This window comes from Pezoporus wallicus, unplaced genomic scaffold (assembly GCF_028554395.1).
Source record: "Pezoporus wallicus isolate ANWC-B61680 ecotype Strahan unplaced genomic scaffold, APGP_CSIRO_Pwel_v1 scaffold_13428, whole genome shotgun sequence".
Lineage (NCBI taxonomy): Eukaryota > Metazoa > Chordata > Aves > Psittaciformes > Psittacidae > Pezoporus > Pezoporus wallicus.
The window spans coordinates 2,998,272-3,018,691 of record NW_026637482.1 but is presented as its reverse complement, the minus strand read 5'-3'; the positions used below and the strand labels follow the sequence as shown (position 1 = coordinate 3,018,691).

At 44.8% G+C, this 20,420-nt stretch overlaps 3 protein-coding genes across 4 annotated transcripts in view; 2 read left to right on the top strand and 1 right to left on the bottom strand.

Moving 5' to 3' along the window:
• Positions 1-7,219, top strand: part of ARK2N (arkadia (RNF111) N-terminal like PKA signaling regulator 2N) — a 46,027-nt gene extending 38,808 nt beyond the window's left edge. For both annotated transcript variants that reach the window (XM_057405716.1, XM_057405718.1), the window contains exons 4-5: positions 2,197-2,323; positions 6,010-7,219. In XM_057405716.1, the coding sequence (XP_057261699.1) occupies positions 2,197-2,323; positions 6,010-6,199 (317 nt within the window). In that variant the 3' untranslated portion in view covers positions 6,200-7,219. The remainder of the gene's footprint in view (positions 1-2,196; positions 2,324-6,009) is intronic.
• LOXHD1 (lipoxygenase homology PLAT domains 1) overlaps positions 1-20,420 on the bottom strand; it is a 349,538-nt gene that overhangs the window by 101,739 nt on the left and 227,379 nt on the right.
• Positions 18,260-20,420, top strand: part of ARK2C (arkadia (RNF111) C-terminal like ring finger ubiquitin ligase 2C) — a 50,420-nt gene continuing 48,259 nt past the window's right edge. For both annotated transcript variants that reach the window (XM_057405725.1, XM_057405724.1), the window contains exon 1: positions 18,260-18,417. In XM_057405725.1, the coding sequence (XP_057261708.1) occupies positions 18,357-18,417 (61 nt within the window). In that variant the 5' untranslated portion in view covers positions 18,260-18,356. The remainder of the gene's footprint in view (positions 18,418-20,420) is intronic.

The following is a 20,420-nucleotide window of genomic DNA, read 5'->3' as shown; positions in this document are numbered from 1 at the left end:
AAAATTAGCTTTAGCACTAATAGATTGGCACTTCAAAGGAGCCTAAGTTTCTTATCAAGCTTTGTTCCACTTTCTGCTTATGAGTACAGTGCTGCAATGCAGCTGGAGGAGATCTGTCTTCCTTCCTCCACCTATATCCATGGGGACTTGCAAGGACGAGGTAAAAGAAAGCTTCAAGAAACTTCGTCATCCCTGGTTCTATGGGAATGTGTCCATGCGGATTTGCTTCTATTGCTGTAGCCATCTCAATGTCTGAAAGAATTAATCTCTTTTCCTTCATACACCTTGCCCCAGAGCCTTGTAGTCTCAGTGCACTTGTGACTGTACGTTTGTCAGTACTGGCCTTTTCTGATCATGTCTAGGATTGCACATTTGGAAAGGAGAGTTTTCAACACTTGCATCTCATTCACAGCTATAGTCTTCAGCCAGTATCTAATTTAACAGACATTAAATGATTGTTCCCATGGGAAAATAACAACATGAGCGTAATTTCAGTGAAAAATCTTACTAAGACACACTATCACGTCTTTGTGCATGGGCAAATATTTGGGCTGTTTTGCAAGAACTGATATTGCAGGGCAAACAAAACATCTCCTTTGGGCATCATCCTAATGTTCCTGCAAAGAAATTAACAGCGTAGGCATGTTATTAGGCATGAAGTTTGTATGGCCAGAGTCTGTAAATACATCTGTGTGCTATAATCCTGATTTACCCTCAGCTACTCTTGCAGCATTTACTCTGCTAATCATAGTTTCTTTACTGCTAATTACATTTTTGTTGTCTGAGCTTAAAGCTACGGCAATATGTGAAAGCTCTGTTGGAAATTCCGTTTATACCTCTGGGGATTTATTTTGGGGTTATTTAGTCTGCTTTGCCCCTCTGCCAGACATTACCCTGTCTAGCAAAGGGTGCAGAATGGTGTTACATCTTTAGCACATTAATACAACATGTTAAGGCAGGTCGATATCTGTACCAGCTTGCATGATTTGGTGATCAAGGACCAAGAAGAGCCACACAAGGGTTTGTGTTACTCTCATGCTGCCTGTGCTGTAGCAGCAGTGATATTCAGGAGCGGGGTGATGCGAATCGCTGGGGTGGTGATCACATAAATCTCCCAGTTTGCATGGCCAGCACATGAATCAAAGCCTCTGAGCACTTCCATTTTATGTTTCACAGTGTGCCCAGTCACTTCTATTAAAGCAAGATCTGTGACCCATTTTGGGACTTTCTGGCAGTCAGTGGTAATTGTCAATTGTTCAGCTAAAATGTGATGTTAGAAAAGGTCTCCTGTGCTATTACTTCATTTTAAGCTGACCCATCTTCTTTTGTCTTGAGAGGTGGAAACTCCTCCTCTGGGTACATGGCAGCACACAGGTTTCCTTCCCTAGCTACCCCCCATGTTGCACCAAGGGGCTTTGCTTTCTAAAACCAGAACATACAACCTGGTCTCTACCCCTCTATTTGCTTGCGTCTTTCCCAAGTACTTCAAGCTATCACTAGGAAGTTTCTCTGGCGCTTGTTTAAACTTAAACTTAAATTTCTTCTCTCTGTGTCCTCTTGATCCAGCTGGGGGTATAAATCAGTTTTGCATGTTTACACACCTTTGAAATTCTGTGGACTGTTACTGTGTTCTCCTCATCTTAGAATATTGTCCAGTCAAACTAGACATGTATAATATATTCATCTAATCTCAAATTTCCTGCTACAAAAATGATTCTTCCCGTGTGGTACAGTTGAGTGAGTGGTTTCCAAGAAGCAGGTATTGCCATTGCTTCAGGGCTCAGCAGTGTCCCTTAGATTACTGCTACAGAGAGACAGTAGAAGTAATTTTTTTTTTGTTGCTAAGGAAAAATAATTAAATAGAATTTACATCTCTTTATTAAAATAATTATTTTAAAAATTATTTTCTGTAAAACAATGATTTTGGCTGTTTTCTGGTTTTCATGCAAGTACTACTTAACGTGTCACAGTATGGCTTCACTAGTTGTGCCTGTGGCCAATGGTATGAGGTTCAGCAAGGCAAAGTGCCAGGTCCTGCACTTGGCCACAACAGCCCCATGCAGGCATGGGAAAGAGTGGCTGGAAAGCTGTTATGGAAAAGGACCTGGGGGTGCTTGAGGAATTCCTTTTCCAGCTGATTTCTGAGTTGTGTAAACTATTAAACATTAGCTGTATTTGCCTTTTCCCCATCTGTAGGTCATTTGGATCCAGGCTTCCTTGCAAGTGACAAAACTTCTTCTGGTAATGTCCAGATCAATGAAGAAATTCATATCGCCTCTTCTGATAGTGAAGTAGAGATTGTTGGAGTTCAAGAACACGCCAGGTATGAATCCCTTTTTCTTGCTCTTAATATTTCTTTCATTTTCTCAGAATACCTGTATTTCCAAAACTAATAAAGAAAAAACATGCTGACTTACACTTCTGTAGTTACCCACCCATGACTGAGGCCCCAAAGATAGCAAATGTTCCACTTGGTTTTATCATTCTGCTTATCATGGTGATGTCAAAATCTGTTTTCCTTCAGAACATTACCAACTTGATAAGTATTCAGACTAAGCTTGCGATTACTATCAAATGTTAACAGGCTGAACATAGGTAGTACTGAGATACCAAATATTGAGATACCAGATAATATATGTACATCAGGAATACAGATTTTAAAGGCATAGTGTGGCTATGCAAATACATAAACAAAACTATATGGGTTCTTGTTTGCTTTCAGAATATTCACTTACTTTAAGCATTTAATCAGCTTCCAGTTTAATTAATAATTTAATACTGTCATTTTTTTCAATGGCTAATGTCATAAGATAGCCCCTTTAGATTAAAAATCATATCCTTATGAATCTTGGTTTTATTTCAAGATATGAGAGAGTTCAGAGTAGATGAGGGTGAAAAAGCCAGAGGTTTCTCTCAAGCTCAGAAACAAAACTGTCCAGCTGTGCTTCAGCTGTTGTTCTTGATAGGCTTTTTTGATGTTACTTTTCATATTTAGTTTACGATCTTTCCTTGGCTTAAATTATTACGTAGCAGTTGAACAAGATTGGCATTTTCACATAGTATGGAGTGTTAATTTGGTGGAATAAAAGCCATTTAAAACAGTAAACAAGTAAACTCTTTCTGAAACTAGTCTTGCTGCCTGGTGGATGCTTGGAGGCGGAACAAGGGTGTGAGGGACAAGGAACAGAGTTGTTCCTCATTGTCCCTTCATTGCATCTTTCTTGAGGAGAGGAAGAAAAAGGTGTGCAGGACTCAGTGTCCTGGGTTGGAAACTATGCAGATAGTCTGGATACAGTCCAGTGCTGTTGGATGTGAAAAAAGGAAGTTTTAAGGTGCCAAAGGAAGAGAGATTTAGTCTTGGCTTTTAGAATAGTGAAAATCCTTGCATGGCCAACTCGCTTGAAGATACTAATCGCTTAGGAGGTAGCTCTCCTGGCTGTTCACCCAGCAGACCCAGGGTTTTGTCCTAATGATAAGCAGAGTGAACTTGTCCTTCAATACTAGCTCATGTAAATCTGTCTAGCACTGTTTACACCTCTCTAGCACTATGTACACCTCTCTAGCACTATGTACAGCCCTCTGCATGAGGTCCCCTATTCAAAAGCTTTCTGTGTTCCTTGCCTTGATAACATTTACCATGTACAAGGTAATGTTAGCTTAATGCAGAGTTGCTGTTTAAAGTCAGTTTTATATATATTTGTACTGAGATAATTTCAGCAAATATAGTCTTAAAGCATGGGTTTGTGCTTTCCTTTGTTTATGTAACCATCTCTCATCGCCCAGAAACTAGCTTTTACTGCCTCCATTCAATACTCATCCATTTCAGTTGTTCACATCCTAGTTAGAATTTTATTTGTCTTGCAGGTCTAGGCTTGCAGTTACAAACTGTTGATGGGCTTCTGACAGGGTTGTCATTTGGAGAAGGTTTAGGGTTTTGATCAGTATTTTTTTGCATGCTTGGTTAGTATGGTGTTTGGATTCAGTTATTTTGCTCACAGTCTTTTTCATCGTGCTCCATATTCTATGTTGTCATTGGAGTGGTGTGAGTTGTGACACTCCAGAGTTTGTCCATCATTTGTGATTTTTTTCAGATGGCTACTGGATCTGTCATCATTGGAATATTACTTGGCATCTGCTTAGGACAAGTCCTGCTTTTCAGTTTGTTTAATTTTTCTCTAATAGATTTTAATTTTTTTAAATTATGCATGTGCATAAAACAGTCTTCCTTTGATTTTTCTTAGTTCCTTCCCCCATCCTTCTTTTGGTTTCCTTTACCTGGTATTTTCTCTTAGCTACAGATTGGAAAGCATGTTCCCAAAGCTCTGTTTGAATGTTTTGCTCTTGGCAGCTTGTGTGACTTGTTTGAGGATAAACACTTATTTTTGCAAGGTATCACAAGGTAGTTTATAGCTTACTTTTTATCATATTCAGGGAGAAAAGTTAGTATTAGGTTTGTTTAAGCATTGAGGACTGTTCTGAATGGGAATGGTGGACCATAGCCCCTGAGACCAAACATAATGTTTAGTTTGCTTTGGCTACAGGCTTTTCTTGTCCGTTATGCTTAAAAATGCTGCTTCTTAGAAGAAAGCTTTAAAAAAAAAAATAAATCCTTCATTTGTTAGAGTTCCAGTCCCTTATTACAAATTCTTTGTAGATACGTACTATAAGCATGTAATTTTAAGACTGAAGAAGTAATAAAAAAGTGATTCTGAACATCACATCAAAACTAAATAGCGTATTTGAGAAGGAAATGAGACATTTATAGTCAGAGAAGCTAGGGATCAGAGAATGAGATTTTTCATTCTTTTTCATGAAACTCTAACTGGAGCCAAGAGAGATGAGCATAACTGAAGTAAATCTGAAGAAAATAAATTGCACTACTTTTAAGTTAAAACAAATAAAATGTAAATGTCAGGGTTATTTGACCAATGCAGAAAACCTGGCTTCCTGAAATATACAGTACACATGATTCACAAAGAAAAGGGAAAAGGTTACTCCAGCAGCTAAACATCTCCTACTTACGTATGCAGCCAGGAGCAGCTACAGCCACCATCAGTGCTTACAAGAGGAAAATGACTTTTGGAGCACCAGGTTTAAAGTTTTACTAGCCTTTGTTTTAAGATTTACAGCTGGAAGTGGGGTGATGATCTTAAAGGCTCCAGTAAATTCTTACCACTTCATCATATAATAAAATTGGTTGGTCTTTCTTTTTTTTCTCCTTCTAATTATTGTTAGCTTGTACTTCAATTGTCACTATCTATGATGAATATAATAGGTAAAAATACTGTGCAAATAAGTAGGTATGAACCTCACTCCAGCAAAGCACTTTAATGTGTGCTTATCTTTAAATACATGATTTAGTGTCATTGACTCTAATCACTGAAAGCTTAAATGTTTTGCTGAAGTGGGGCTGTGCTCATTATCAGTGAGCATTTCCCAGCATGTTTGTAATCTTCAGTTAAGAAGACCAAAGGAAAGAATCAAATGTAATGGCTATAGTAATGTAATTACAAGAGCTCTTTTGTAATTATTGTAATGGAAGTATCATTATGTCCTTATTTTAAGAGGGGTTTGATTTCATATAGAAAGATAGCTTTTATCAAGCCCCACTTAAAATTTTTTCTTTTTTTTTTTAAAGTCCAGTGGGTGAAACTGCTATCAGGGAACCATGCTTATGGATAATGTGTGGTGCTACACATGATGGGGCAAATCTCTTCAAGTTCCTTGGGTTCCATTAACATATTTTATGAGGAATATCTTGTACAGCCACTGGTAGAATTCAGTTCTTAATAATTTAATCCGCACCACCCCCAAGTGTAAGTTCAGTCTCAGCTTTGTTTACTGGGTACTTAACATGTCATGGACTATACCAGTGCACACTCTACAAGAACAGTTTGGAGAAGGGTATGTTAACAAGATGTCTAAGTGATGAAACACTCCAGATAAGAATCTTGTGCCTAAATCCAATTGTAGCTTTAATCTTTTGTGGTGCTTTTTGCCTACCTGCAGGTGTGTGCACCCCAGGAGAGGCGTGATTCAGAGTGTGTCTTCCTGGAAGCATGGCTCAGGCTCACAGTATATTAACACTCAGCAAACGCAATCATGGACAGCTGTGACTCCCCAGCAGAATTGGTCTTCACCCCCTGAAGTAGTAGACCTTACTTTGGATGAGGATACCAGGCGCAAATACCTACTGTAATTCAATGTCACCATGTTTCTGTCCCCAACCCTTCTCCCCTTTATGGCACAGAAGTTCATTGTTAAAGCTTCAGCTTCAGAAGCCCTACTTCTGGCATTGCAGAATTCAAACTCATGAAAACTTCATACAAATGTATATAATTTCAGTATAATTTAAAATGGTTTCGCTTTCTCCAAGGAGGATTCCTCCCAGAATTAAAACCCAATAGCACCAAATTTAAAACGCAGCTACAGTACTAATGTGTGTGTGTTAAGATTAAGAAATAACTGTGTGCAAACTTAAATCCTCCCACCTTTTCCCACCTACAGCTTTAGAATATTTTTCATTTATCAGTATATTGAGGTGTGTTTTTTTTTGTTAGAAGTTAGTGTTTTGCTTTGTGAGCGTGAGTGATTTTGAGAAATGCTGTGTGTTCTCACTGATTTTAGTGGAATTGGGGGTATTCAACACTTGCAAAAACTGGGCCAAGAGTATTCATACCTAAGCTGATTTGGTGTATACCAGCAGGAGGGACTGTCTTTAATACAAACGGCCCATAACATATGCACTGAACAGCTTTTAAAGGACTTTTATCTTGAATAATTTTTCAGTTTACACTCTTTCCAGTGCTGTCTTCTGTCTACTTGACTACTGTGTTTCGCTGATCATTTCCCACTGCTTATTATGATTTAACATAGTAATAGTAGTGACTTAGTAGCAGCTGATTATTGCAAAAGCACAGGGAAAAAATAATAAAAAGGCCCAGCATCTGTCTCCATTTTAAATATAGCTGAACTTTTCTGCCTGTATCTGGGTCTTGCCTGGAGTAGGAGAAGGGGAGAAATGAAACATTTCACTCATAGGTCTCATTTCTGCTGTTGTTTATTTGCTTCATTGAGTATACAACAAAATTCCAAAGCCCCAGGCTGGCAAAGCACTTTAGCAGCTGACACTGTGGGGCCATTCAAGTGCTTAAAACCCTTTCCTAAGCGATGTTGCAGGATCAGGGCCTGAGGTTGGGATCTTTGTGGGTTTTTGTTTTTTTTTGGGGGGGGTGGGGGTGTGTTTTTTTTTGTTTTGTTTTGTTGTTTTTTTTTTAAACCCCTATATCTGCACCATTTTCCTGGCTCTGGGCCATGTCTCCTACCCTAGCTTTGGAATTGTTTTGGGGGTATGATCCAGGATCCACTTGTCTACCAGAATACTGACTGAAATCAGTGTAACTGCTTCCTTGAGAGGGCTGTGATTCCTGTAGTGTGTATGGGAATTCCCGCCCCTCATCTGTCATTCTGAGCGTTTCTCAAGGCGAAAACCAAAGATTAGACTATAACAAGATGACATTCACTTTAAAGACTACTGTGCAATTAAAATGTTCCTTTGTATTCCAGATGTTCCTAGTGGGAATTTTGTACAGCTCTATCCTTGGATTATATTTTTCTTTTTGCCGTTTCTGGTGGTAATCAGGACACGGGAAGTTGTGATTTTTTTTTTTGTGTTGGCTGGTTTCTGAATTTACTTGACTTCCAATAATTGTATCTATAGGCAAGAAAAATAAATAAGGTTACCTATTTTTCACATAGAGAAACAAAAAAAACCCTGTATTGTTAGTAACAAAGAGCTTTTTCTTTAACAAGCAGAACAGCTGTGACTGCACTTTAAAGAACAACTAGATTAAGGGATTGTTATTCTAATTTCAAGCTTTTTAAGGCATTGAACATAAGTGAATTGCATGGCCAGAAAAATGTGTGCTGTGTTTCTTGTGGCCAATGTCTTCTTCTGGGGATGGGAGGGAGGAAAGCAGCAGTGCCTGGATGGAGCCGGTGAAGGAAGAGCCCTGTACGACTGGGGCACTGCATTGGTTAGGAGCTGTCCATCTTTTCTCCTCGTGTTGTAGCCAAACGGCTGTTTTTAGCACACATGCTGTAACTTTGGAACCGTGACTCGGTGTTGCTGCTTCTTCCTGTTTCACAAAGCCTTTTGAAGATGAGTTTTGACGAAAGCTGCAGGGACCCATTTGTAGTCCTCCCGTGGAAAATGCAAACTAACTCCCTTTTTTTTCAGTTTGTATGTGATGTGACTTCCATGTATATGTATATAAAAATGACTGTGTCCTAACCAAACTTCCTCCAATTGTGCACTGTGTTAGTTTAAACAATTCATGTATTGTAGTCTGATGCAGGTTTTCTTTTATTTAAAACACTACATAATTTTCTCTTGTTCTTAACAGATTTGAAAGGGTAGAGATCTGAAAACCGCAATCACTGGATAGCTGCGAAGTGGGTTTGTTTTCTTGTTGTTTTGTTTATTATTTTTTAAGAGAGCAAAAGGTGCCTGGACGCTTTTGCTCTTCTCAGCAGGAAAGAGAAGTGTTAGCCATTGTATGGCTGCGAACCAGTGCACTTGAGGGCTGTCCAGGACCCATTGGAGCTGATGTTTTTCACTGATTTCAGTGTGCATTGGCTCAAGCCCTGGCTTAGCAGTTCCTGAAATTGCTGGAGTGTGAACTTGGAATCTTCTATAGTGAAGACAAATCATTGCTTAGGATATAAATGTTTAAAATGTGCAACTCTTGTTAAAAGATCTGATTCTTCTCGACACTCATTATTTAGTTCTCATTTTCCATCTAGTATTTAATGGTCTTTGGAGAAAAAAAAATAATAAAACAGAGTGTTATATATATAAATATATATATTTTTGGTGCAAGATGAGACCTTCTGTTTTTTGCAACAAGTCTGTAGCATAAAGGTTAAACTATTTTAAAACAAAATAAAATAAAGTGTATTATTTAAACAATATCTGTTTGGTTTTTTTTTTCTTATTCCACTTTCATGAAATATGCTGCTGTTTGTCACATCTCCAAAATGCAGCCTTAAGCTCTGGCAGTGTTACACTTGGATTTTCTCACACAGTCATATAGCGCTGTGGCTCAGATCTACTGACATTTGAAATGAACGTGTAGACCTGCTATGAAGCTCTGTGCAGATCCTTGCAGACCATGAGAGATGTGGTGTCAGGATGAACAGTCTTGAGAATCACTGAGTTATGCTGAGGAATTTACAAACACAAGTGAAGAGAAGGATGGTGAGTGTAACTGTGCTAAATTTGGGGTCCTGCTGCCTGACAGCCCTCTCAGAGCTCATATGGAAATAATAGTAGTAGTAGTGATAGTAGTAATAATATAAATTGAGAGCCCCTGAGGAGAAGGACTTGGGGGTCTTGGTCACTGAGGAGCTCCCTATGACCCAATTTCAGTGTGCGCTTGAGCCCAAACCCCCCCTGAGAGCATGAGCAGCAGGTTGAGGGAAGGAATTCTCCGCCTCTCTGCATGCTGGGGAGACCCCCCTCCTCCAGTCCTGGTGCAGCTCTGGGGGAGCAGCAGCACAAGAGGGATGTGGAGCTGTTGGAGCAAGTCCAGAGGAGGCCATGGAAATGCTGTAAGGGCTAGAGCAGCTCTGCTCTGGAGCCAGGCTGAGAGAGCTGGGCTGGTTCAGCCTGGAGAAGAGAAGGCTCCTGAAGGGGAGACCCTAGAGCAGCTCCAGTGCCTAAAGGGGCTGCAGGAAACCTGGAGAGGGGCTTGGGACAAGGGCCTGTACCACTCCAACCCAGGTTATGATTCTGCGATAATAAAGATCCATTACACTTCTAAATGAAAAGGGGAGTTCACTTTAGTTCTGATGTTTTTTTATCACAAGAAGACTCAGTGGTGCCAATAAGGAGAACTGTTTATCAACGTGTTTTAAATGTCAAGATGGATAAGGAGAATGAAGTGTTCGCTTTCAGTTCCAATGAGTTCCTGGTTCTCATGAAGCTTGAAAATACAAATTCTGGGTCTGGCCATGAAGGTGGACCCCAAGCTCAGATGTTATTTCACATCTATCACCAGCTGAGGGAGAGCAGCAATGTGGAATTTGGTTCACATGTAAGAGGAGAGCTGATGTATCTCCTGATTCTTTCCTTCCTCCATCACCAAGGGACACTCAGAGTCTTTAGACTTCAGGATGTACTGAATGGAAAGCTTAACGTTCCTCCTGTGGCACTCAGCACATCCCTCTGTCTTTCCCCTGTGAAGTCATTGCAATGCAAATTAAAGGCTGCAAATCCAGTTTGTCTGCCTCGGAATAGGGACAAGAAGGGTTTGACTAAGTGCATTAGTTTCCCACTTCCGTGGAGAACCTGTCACTGGTGCCCTTTGCTGCGTGCATCAACTCCATCCTGAAGTGCTGCTTGGTTGTGCCTCTTCTTTTCAGGGCTGTCATCTGTGAATGTCAGCACTGTGGCTCTCTCCAGAGCATCACAGGGATGCAGTTTCCCTTCTGCCTGTGAAGGAGAGGAGCAGCACACCTGCAAAGTGCAAACTTGAGAAGAGCCCCGCATTTACTTTCATCTTAGAATCATAGGATCATAGAATCATAGAACAGTTAGGGTTGGAAAGGACCTTAAGACCATCCAGTTCCAGCCCCCCTGACATGGGCAGGGACAGCTCACACTAAACCATGTCACCCAAGGCTCTGTCCAACCTGGCCTTGAACACCACCAGGGATGGAGCATTCACAACTTCCCTGGGCAACCCATTCCAGTGCCTCACCACCCTCACAGTAAAGAATTTCTTTCTTATATCCAATCTAAACCTCCCTGTTTGTCCTGTCACTCCAGTCCCTAATGAATAGTCCCCAGCATCCTTATAGCCCCCCTTCAGATCTTCAGTGCAAATGAGGTGAATGCCATCCTTTTATGGAGATTAAACAGTAGATGAGGGTCCAAAACCCCCTCCCCGGGTCTATGTCTTGATACCAGGAAGTGTATGAAAAGTAAATGTGTTCCTGAAACCCCTTATGACTGCTGGTTCATAAATGTCCATTGGAAGCTTTCTCTTGGGGCTGGTTAGTCACCTGGATTTGCAATTCAGTTTGAAATCAGAATGGAGAGCCAGCTACTGGGAAAGAAAGATCTTTCAGACAGTGAATCTTGGGGCAAAGCTGTATTGGGCAAGGGAAAACTGCCTGAAAGTTTAATTTCAGTTAAGTTTCTACATTTACAAGCTGCAGCTTTGGGTGAATCCAGAGCAACCACATCAGAGCTGGAAAATGGAACAAGTGAGACTTGCCTGTCAAATTCATTTTCTGTTGCTGTAGGTGATGCATATTGAATGCAGAACTCCTGGAGTCCAACTGGTGCCTTTTCAAGGGGGGTTCCTACATATGCGAAACACCATCTCATATACAGTGAGGATCACATTGGCTTCCTCCATGGCTTCACAGCACTGGCAGCTTTTGACTGGCCCATGATCAAGGACTTCCACATTTCCTTCCATGTATGCCTGCCTTAAACTTGACATTGCTGAACTCCAATGTCCTGTCCACCACTCCAGCATATCTGACTTCATCCATGACCTCCAGTACTGACAGCACTGCTGCACAGCTATGTGTGATCAGCAGGTTTGAGTACAAATTTCCAAGTCTATAAGCCAAAGTCACCCATAAAAACAGTGATTTTCCATTGATTCCCTGGAAATGCATCTTTCCTAATGTTACCACCAGCATCCTAAAAAAAACACCTCATTTTCTCCCCCATCATTACAGCCTCTGGATTCGGCATCATGGACCTCCGGGTGAGGCTGCCATTTTGAAGCAGGGCAAATTCAGATCCCCTCCTCTGTGACTGTGGATACAAAGGAGATGTTTGTCCATGGTGTTATGAGTTGGTAGTGATTCTGTAAATCCAAAAGAGGAGCTTTCAAGTCAGAGGTGGTTGAGCTGGAATGAAGCTTTTAAGATCCTAATGGGAAATGGGTTGTGTATCCTCACTCACAACTCATCCTGCCTGGCACAGAGTATGACAGAGACTCAGGAGAGGATAATTTTCTTGTTTTTCCACATGATTACACTCCCCATTCAGGTCCATTTACCCACACTCTCCCTGGACCATGTGTGACAAATGAAAATACCTGTCATTATAAATCACTGTAACATGTTACAGCTCTGATGGGATCCATCATCACAAAGAGCCACAGAAAAGCTCTACACAACACAGCAATGGGCTGGACACAACCTCCTTGGCTGGGCTTCCCTTGGCCAGGTGCACATCCTTGAGAGGAAGAGACCTTCTGCTCATCTCTATACTGCTCAGGGCAGAAGAGGGAATGACATCCTGAGAACATTGTTTTGCACTTAATTAAAGCAATGATATGGGTTAATTAATAGTTTTGGGCAAAGTGGTGGTTCTGAGAACATTTGGGGTTGGCTCTTGAAGGGGAGGGCTGTACTTGCTCAGCTTTACAGTTCCACTGCATGCGAGCAGGGAATGATGGAGGTGTTCTCACAACACGGGTACCAATGAGGATGTGTCCTGTGGGAATGGGATGTCATCAAGGGCAGCTGGTGGTGGCTCCTTCACTGCTCCACCAGTTTTGCCTCTTGCTTTTGGAGAGATTCCAGCCCCTGGGCAGAAGGGATCAAGGTCAGGTTGGATGGAACTTCGAGCAACCTGGTCCAGTGGAAGGTGTCCCTGCCCATGGCAGGGGGTTGGAACTGGATGAGCTTTACAATCCCTTCAACCCAAACTAATCTGCAATTCTATGATTCTATGGGATTATCCAGACAAAATGCTGATGGACAATCATATGTGGGAGCACCAGCTGGTCAAATATAGGGACACCCCTATATCTGTTCTTTGTCCAACCAGCCTCCCAAATACCTCTCATTTAAAAAGTCCCTGAAATTATGAAAAATCCAATCACTATGTGTCCACAGACCACATGTGGCCTGGGAAAAAGCCAGCTGTGGGAGCCAGAAGCATGTAAGTGAAGCAGTGTATATAGGGTACAATCTTCAGCAGGTACTCAGGGCAAGGCACAGGTCTGCTCTGACAACCCAGGATGTACTGAATAACCTGACACTCAACCCATCCCTTAACTCCTAACACAATCTTGTGGCTTTTTGATGTCTGTGGCTCCGGGGAGGTGTGAAGCTGCTCAAATGATCATGCATTACTTAGGCTGGAGCAAGTAAGCAGATGCCTTCCCTTAAATTATTGAAGACTGGGTGTTTACCTGTGCTGCTGCACTCATTTGCCATGGGTGTGTTATAGATGTGTTCAGTGAGCATCAGACAGTCTCAGTACAGCTCTTGGACTCCTCTTTTGCAATCAAGCCCATGCCACCACCTCAGAACATAACAGATGAGGCCTGGGATGTGATTAAGGGACCAGAGAGCTGGGTGCTGCCCCTTGCTTGCTGCAGAGAGATCTAAACCTGGTTTCAATATCATTCATTCAGTTGGGGTTTATTTTCTGTTTTCTTTTTCCAAGGAAGTTGTGAATGCTCCATCTATGGTGGTGTTCAAGGCCAGGTTGGGCAGAGCCTTGGGTGACATGGTTTAGTGTGAGGTGCCCCTGCCCATGGCAGAGGGTTTGGAACTAGATGATCTTAAGTCCTTTCCAACCCTAACTATTCTATGATTCTATGATTCTCCATCTTATTTGCACCAGTCAGGGTGGGTTCCCATGAGTTTTGAGGACCCGTGTCCCCTGCAGAGGTGGGGAGATGGGTGCAGGTGGGCTTTGGGGTGACCCAGAGCAGATTCAAGCCATTGGAAGACAATAGCAGGAAGGTGAAGAGCATGCTGGAGGTGTAGGTCACACAGAGCAGAAGACAAAACAGTGAGTACAGCCTGATGGATAACTTCACAAGGCAGCTCACAGCATGTCTCAGACAAGACTTGGCGAATTGAAAACACTGTTGAGTTCATCTCCTTCATTGCAAAAGGAAGATGGAGAACTGTGTTGGCCAGGTTGGATGGGGCTTGGAGCAACTTCGTCTAGTGGAAGGTGTCCCTGCCTGGGACAAGGACTTGGAACTGGATGAGCTTTAAGGTTCCTTCCAATAGAAACCACTTTGTGATTTTGTGATTCTACGAGACCCTGGCACATCCCTGACCTTCCTCACACCTCCTAACACTGTTTAAGGACCTTTTCTGTGGCTAGGATGCTGCTAAAATGTTGTCTCAGGTGACTAAAACCCCCTCGCACTTGGAGGTGTTGAACCACTGCCTCTTTGCACAGTTTTCTTCCTCCATCTGCTTGGCAAGAGGAAGAATTAGGGCCATTATTAAGCAGTCCCACCTGGGGATGGCACAAGGCAGGGAGCATGATTTCCAGCAGACTCTGGAGATAACTCTTTCACAGTCAAATAAGTGTTGTTATAATGCTTTATACCCTGCTAAACAACTGCATCACATGCCATAGCCAAGTTTTTGGACAGGTGATGCTGAGCTCCCCCATCCTTTGATGGCCAGTGTGAAGTTTCTCCCTGGACCAGCACCCCCAGCTTGTGCAGGGCTATAGAAAATCTCCAGAATGCTCAGAAGAGTTCTTAAAAATGCTTCAAAATCAGCTTTTCACCCAAATCCCTTTCCCTATGCGCAAGAGAGGAATTCCCTCAATTCCTGGTGCTCCAGGCCCAGTCAGACCCTCTCCCAGCCCCATGGAAAGGCTGTGGGGTGAGCACGAGGGTGAAACTGAGGGCTCTCAGCGGCACCCAGCCTGCAAAGGAGGTAATGCTGGTCATTCCTAATGCAATCTGGCACTGGCAGGTAGTTCGAAGCTCGGGCTGGAAGCTGCCCTTGGGTAGGCACTAGATGGCACCAGAGCCAGAGGATACGGACTCCGGGCTGTCATCGCACCCTCGCTGCATTCCTCGGAGCGGGGAAAAGCGTCTCAAAACTGGCAAAACCGCTTTGGATGTGACAAGAACAAATGGTTTCTGTTTTCCGAACCATGATGGACTCAATGGGTTTGGCCGGACTCTGCCCATACACCAGAATCCGTCCCGTGGCATGGAAACGAGCCAGGGAAGAGCAAAAGAAATCAATCCAATGTAACACTGAAATTAAGCTACCCAATTGTGATTTCAAGGTAATTAACCATCAGTTAGTCCAATGGAGGGTCGCTTCTCTGGGTGCCAAGCCCAGGATCTTGGAATGTGGACAGGATCACTGACCTTGCCTTAGTTTTGGCTAAGGCAAAGATGCCTTGAGAGCAAGGTGTTGATTTCATAAATAAACTATCACCATGTCCTTGATTAGTGTCAGGAACTGTGGGGTGCTGCAGCAGGGATGCTGCTGAGCATGTTGTCAGGAGAGGGCCGTGGCTGCATCCCAAAGCAGGGAGGTGGTGGGATGCTGGGATGGGGAGAGCATTGGGGGGATTACCAAGGGGAACATTAAAACCCCTGCTCCCCCAAAATATGGGCAGGAGAGGGAAGAAAGGATGAATTTAGGGCCCAAAGATGATGGCTGGTGTGCCATGTGTGCCCCAGAACTTCTTAAGTGCTTTGTGTCACCTTTATATTTATTGAATATCCTCTGTGTGTGCCTGGATAAGGAGGAAAACCTTCCCTGTGAGACTGGGGAGTGAGACACCCCAGTGCCTCAATGCCTGTGGTGCAGCATCTCCAAATCAACTACTCTATGGGAACACTGGTGGCATGTGTGACTTCCATGAGGCTGGAGAACAGTGCATTGAAGAAGAATCATAGAATCACAGAGTGGTTTTGGTTGGAAGGGACTTTACAGCTCATCCATTTCCAACCTCCTGCCGCAGGCAAGGATTCCATGATGTTTTAATGAGACCTTGGGGCAAAAGAGGGAGGGTGCCCCAAACTGAGGGTGCTAGGACTAAAGAAGCTTCACTGGAGGACACCAACAGGCAATGGCCATGCGGGCAGGAGGAAGCCAAGAGCTAATTTTAACATTAGCCTGTGCCTGTGGCATGTGCGTGACACACAAAGCCCTGGCCATGGATCAGGTATCCCGGACAAGGGGGGAGTGTGTGTGTGGATGAAAAGGAACAGCCTCATGCAATACTCCTGACAACTGCTCTGGTGGAACAGGGGCCATGGAGCAGCTGCCCAGGGCAGCTGGAGCAGGAGGAGTGTCTGTCTTCAGGATGTGCTTAATACAGTGAGAGCCAGAGATCACGTCTTGGAAATCACTTCTTATCACTGGCAGAAAGCACAGACTGGTTTGGGTTAGAAGGAATTTTAAAGCTCATCCAGTTCCAGCCCCTTTGCATGGACAAGGATACCTTCTACTAGAGCAGCTTGCTCCAAGCCCCTATGTCCAACCTGGCCTTGAACACTGCCAGGGATGGGGCAGCCACAGCTTCTCTGGGCACCCTGTGCCAGCGCCTCAGCACCCTCACAGGGAAGAGCTTCTGCCTAAGAGCTCATCTCAGTCTCCCCTCTGGCAGGTTAAAGCCATTCCCCTTGGCCTGTCCCTACAGGCCCTTGTCCAAAGCCCCTCTCCAGGTTTACTGTAGCCTCTTTAGGCACTGGGGCTGCTCTAAAGTCTTCCCAGATGGATGTAAAAGGATAGTTTTTACATGCTGCACCCCAAACAGGGCACAGGAAGCATTTCATTACAGCATAAGCATGGAAAAAAGTCTCTTGGGAGACACTGAGGGGGCAAAGCAGGAGGGAAACTCAGACTGGGACGCAGTGGGGTGGGCACTGGGAGGCACTGGGTACCTGGGAGTTTCTCTGCTCCCATTTGAAAGGAAATCAGTGCAAACCCTTACCCCAAAGAGCCCTTTTGGGTGGACATCATGGCATGTACAGGGTGTGCAGACAGCTGTCCCTGCTGCCTGGGATGAAGTTAATCCTTCCCATGCTGCTGGAGCTGATGTCTGCCCTGAGGCTGGAAGGGTTAAAGAGATCCAGGTTGCCAGTCCTCTGTTTTGATTCAGATCAGGGTTAAAAAACACAATAGAGCCACAAAACAACCCCATCGACAAACCAGCACAGTAATCCAGGCCAGCAAATCCACAGCACACACGTGTAGGAGCCTGAAACCTGCCAGATGGATGGGCTGAATAAAGCCGATCAGGGATTAAGGGGCTCCCACTGCAGGACCATGGCAAAAGCACCCTCTGGCCTGGCCAGCATGGAAAGGCCATCACAAAATGGGATTGCAGAAGGCTGGATGGGTCCTGGAGCCTGTAGAAGGCTTCCTGCACTATGGGGTCTGTCTTACTCTATTACAATGAGTATAATGAGCAGGGATGGGGGTCTGCTTGGTGTTTTTAGGGGGAATTGTAACTTCTGTAGGCTGTGGGGGTCTTTGCCCCACAAGGAGGGCTCTGAGCCCAGGGGTGTTCCAGGATTCATGTCCCATTGGGCTCAGCTGAAGACGTTTTAGGTCAGTGATGAACCAGCAAATGGGTTTTTTTTTCAGAAACTGGAGTGACAACACACAGGCATGGGGATAGGAAGGGGAGGACAGGGATGGAGATGGTGATAGGATGCGGATGAAGGTTGGATGGTTGCATTCATGTGCCCAAGTACGTGTGTCCATGTGTCTGTGCACATGTGCTACTGCCCATGCATGCTATGGCAGGGGCATTGGAACCGGATGATCCTTTCCAACCCTAACTATCCTATGATTCTATGATTCTACGATTTCTGTGCGTGTGAATACTCAGGCACACATGTACCCATGTATGCGTGCTCACGTACACATGTATACTGCTGGGTGCATACGAATGCACGCCCATGTGCACTTGTGCGTGCATACGTATGCCTTCGTGCAAATGTGTATTGGTGTGCGTACACACACATATGCACACATGTACTGCTGCGTGTACGTGAAGACACACGCACACATGGCCGCGTGTACGCACGCACGCCTGCACGCACGCACTTGTGTGTGCACAGGAGCACACATTCACGTTCTCCCGTACAGGTGTGCGCACACACGCGCACGCGCACGTGTACCGGTGCGTGTGCACACACACCCGCGCGCGCTGTTCACAAGCGCGTGCTCGCGCGTGCCCGCTCCACGGGCAGCGGGGGGGGGGGGGGGGGGGGGGGGGGGGGGGGGGGGGCAAGGGGGGAAGAGAGAGAAGCGGCCGCACGTGCGAACGCGCGCCCCCGAGCACCCCCCCCCCCCTCTCCCCCTCCCGATCGCTCCAGGGCCTGCGCCCATTGGCAGGCCCGGCCCCGCGGGGGGGGAGGGGGCGTGTCCCTACGTCCCTGTCCGCGCTGCGATTGGCGGCGGGAGCCTTTGTGCGCGAGCGGAGCGCGCGGGCCGCAGTCGGCGGCGGCGGCGCGTCGGAGGGTCGGTCGGAGGGGGCCGGCAGGGAGTGGGGCCGGGGCCGCGCCGCGCCGCCACACAAAGGCCGCAGCATGGTCCTGGTGCACGTCGGTTACCTGGTGCTGCCCGTCTTCGGCTCCGTGCGCAACAGAGGTACCGCGGGGCCGCGGGTTCGCGTCCCGGGGCCGCTCCGCCGCGGATGGTGTGGTGGTGGTGGTGGTGGTGGGGAGGGGATGTATGTGTTTGTGTTGTGGGGTGGTGCGGGTGTGTGGTTCCGTATTCCCCGGCTGGAGAAGGGTTCCCCCCCCCCCGCCCAAGCTCCGTTCAGCGCAGCCCCAGCAGTGCCCATTTTGGGATGCCGCCTCACCCCCACCCCCCACCCCGGGTGTCCCCAGCTCCCGCCTGCACCTCCAGTCTGTGCTTCAGTAGGTCCATTTTCCTTTGCTTTTATTTCTTTTTTATTTTAACTTTCTTTTAAGTTTTACTTTACTGTTTGGTTTACCCCCTCCCCGTCTCGCCGTGTAGCGTAGCCACCAGCCCATCTCAGCATAGCTGTAGACGATAACAGCCATTTTTGTACCTTCATCCTGTTTAGCTGAGTACATTGCACTGTAAATTCCTGTTAAGTGGTTTCATTTTGCCGTGGTCGCTGGGCGCAAAGTTCCTTTAGAGGGGGATGACCCAAAAGCTCCCAAATTGTGGCCAAAACCCTTCCCAAAAACGTGGACTGAGGAGGGGAAATCATAGAATCATAGAGATCTGGGTTGGAAAAGACCTTAAGATCACCAGTTCCAATCTCCTGCCGTGGGAAATCGGGCAAGGAAACGCGAAATTTGGTTGAATTCTGAAAATAAAATCGGAAAAGTGTATGAAAGAAATACCTGGGATGAAACGGGGTAAAATATCCCCCCGAAGCTGCTGGGAGGTAAGGGGTGCAGCATCCCTGTCCCCACTGGGGGTGATGCCCAGTCACCCCATCTCCATCCCACCCATCCCACCAGCCACAAGTGTCCCGTCCCTTCCACCCCCTTCTCCCCCACCCGCCCATAAAATCTCATAAAGAGATGCCTGGCAAAATGGGCTTCCATTAAACAGGGATAACATTTTTTTCTGCTGTGCTAAATTACTTCCTGTTCTTATTTTGTGGGTAATTTTCTGTATCGAATATCCTTTGGTTGTGTATTCTTCACCTTTTTTCTTGTACTAAAACTTAAAGCATGGTCTGTATTTTTTTACATTATCTAGTTTTCTGATGTAAATCTCTCTGTAGAGACATACCCTGCTGAAATGTAATGTGCTGTAGCCTATACATCTGCTCAGTGTACGCTGCTTTTGTTCTGTTGCCCTTCCATAGCATGGTGGGCCTTGCCTTTTTTGTATTGTGTGCATGATGACATTGTTACACATGATTCCACTAATACTAATATACGATCTCTCAATAAAGAAACTAGTTTTCCTATATTAACCTAGTGTGCTTTTTCTATTGCTGTTTTCCCATTTATTGTTGTATCCTGCTGTTTAGATTTTTTTCCCTTGCTTTTCTCCCTATTATGAGATTTAAGTGAGTGGATTTTTTCCTCCCCGTAGTGCAGATGTTGGGGGCTTCTTAATACATTTTATTTTTCATTGTTCTCCTATCCCATATCTACCCTCAGCATTAGCCTCTGTGTTCATGCTTTCCAGGCGCACAGCCCGCATTACCGTTGTGCCTATGCAGAGTTCTGTTTTACTGCAGAATAGCCCAAAATATAAGCCCAAACCCTCGTTATCAATCAGAATTTGCTGTTTGATGAAGGGTCTGCTGCTTATCTCATTCTAGTTACAACATTACACATTCCTTATGAATCTGATGTCAAAATGAGATGATGTTTGGATGGATGGGGGAATAATAATAATAATATTGTTATTATTATTATTATTATTTGAACTCTGATTAACAGGAGGTAAATGAACCTGGGGGAAAAAGATAACGATCCTGCTAATCTGTTAGCTGTATATTTAAACATATGTGCGAGTGCCCTGCCCACCATCTGCTAGGAGAGAAGTTGCAGTGCCTTGGTCCCGTGGTGGCTGGCATGCTGTAAATATCTTCAGTAGACCCCCGTGAGGCTCATAAAACCATCCCAGCTGCTAATGTTGTAACTACATGTTCCTCC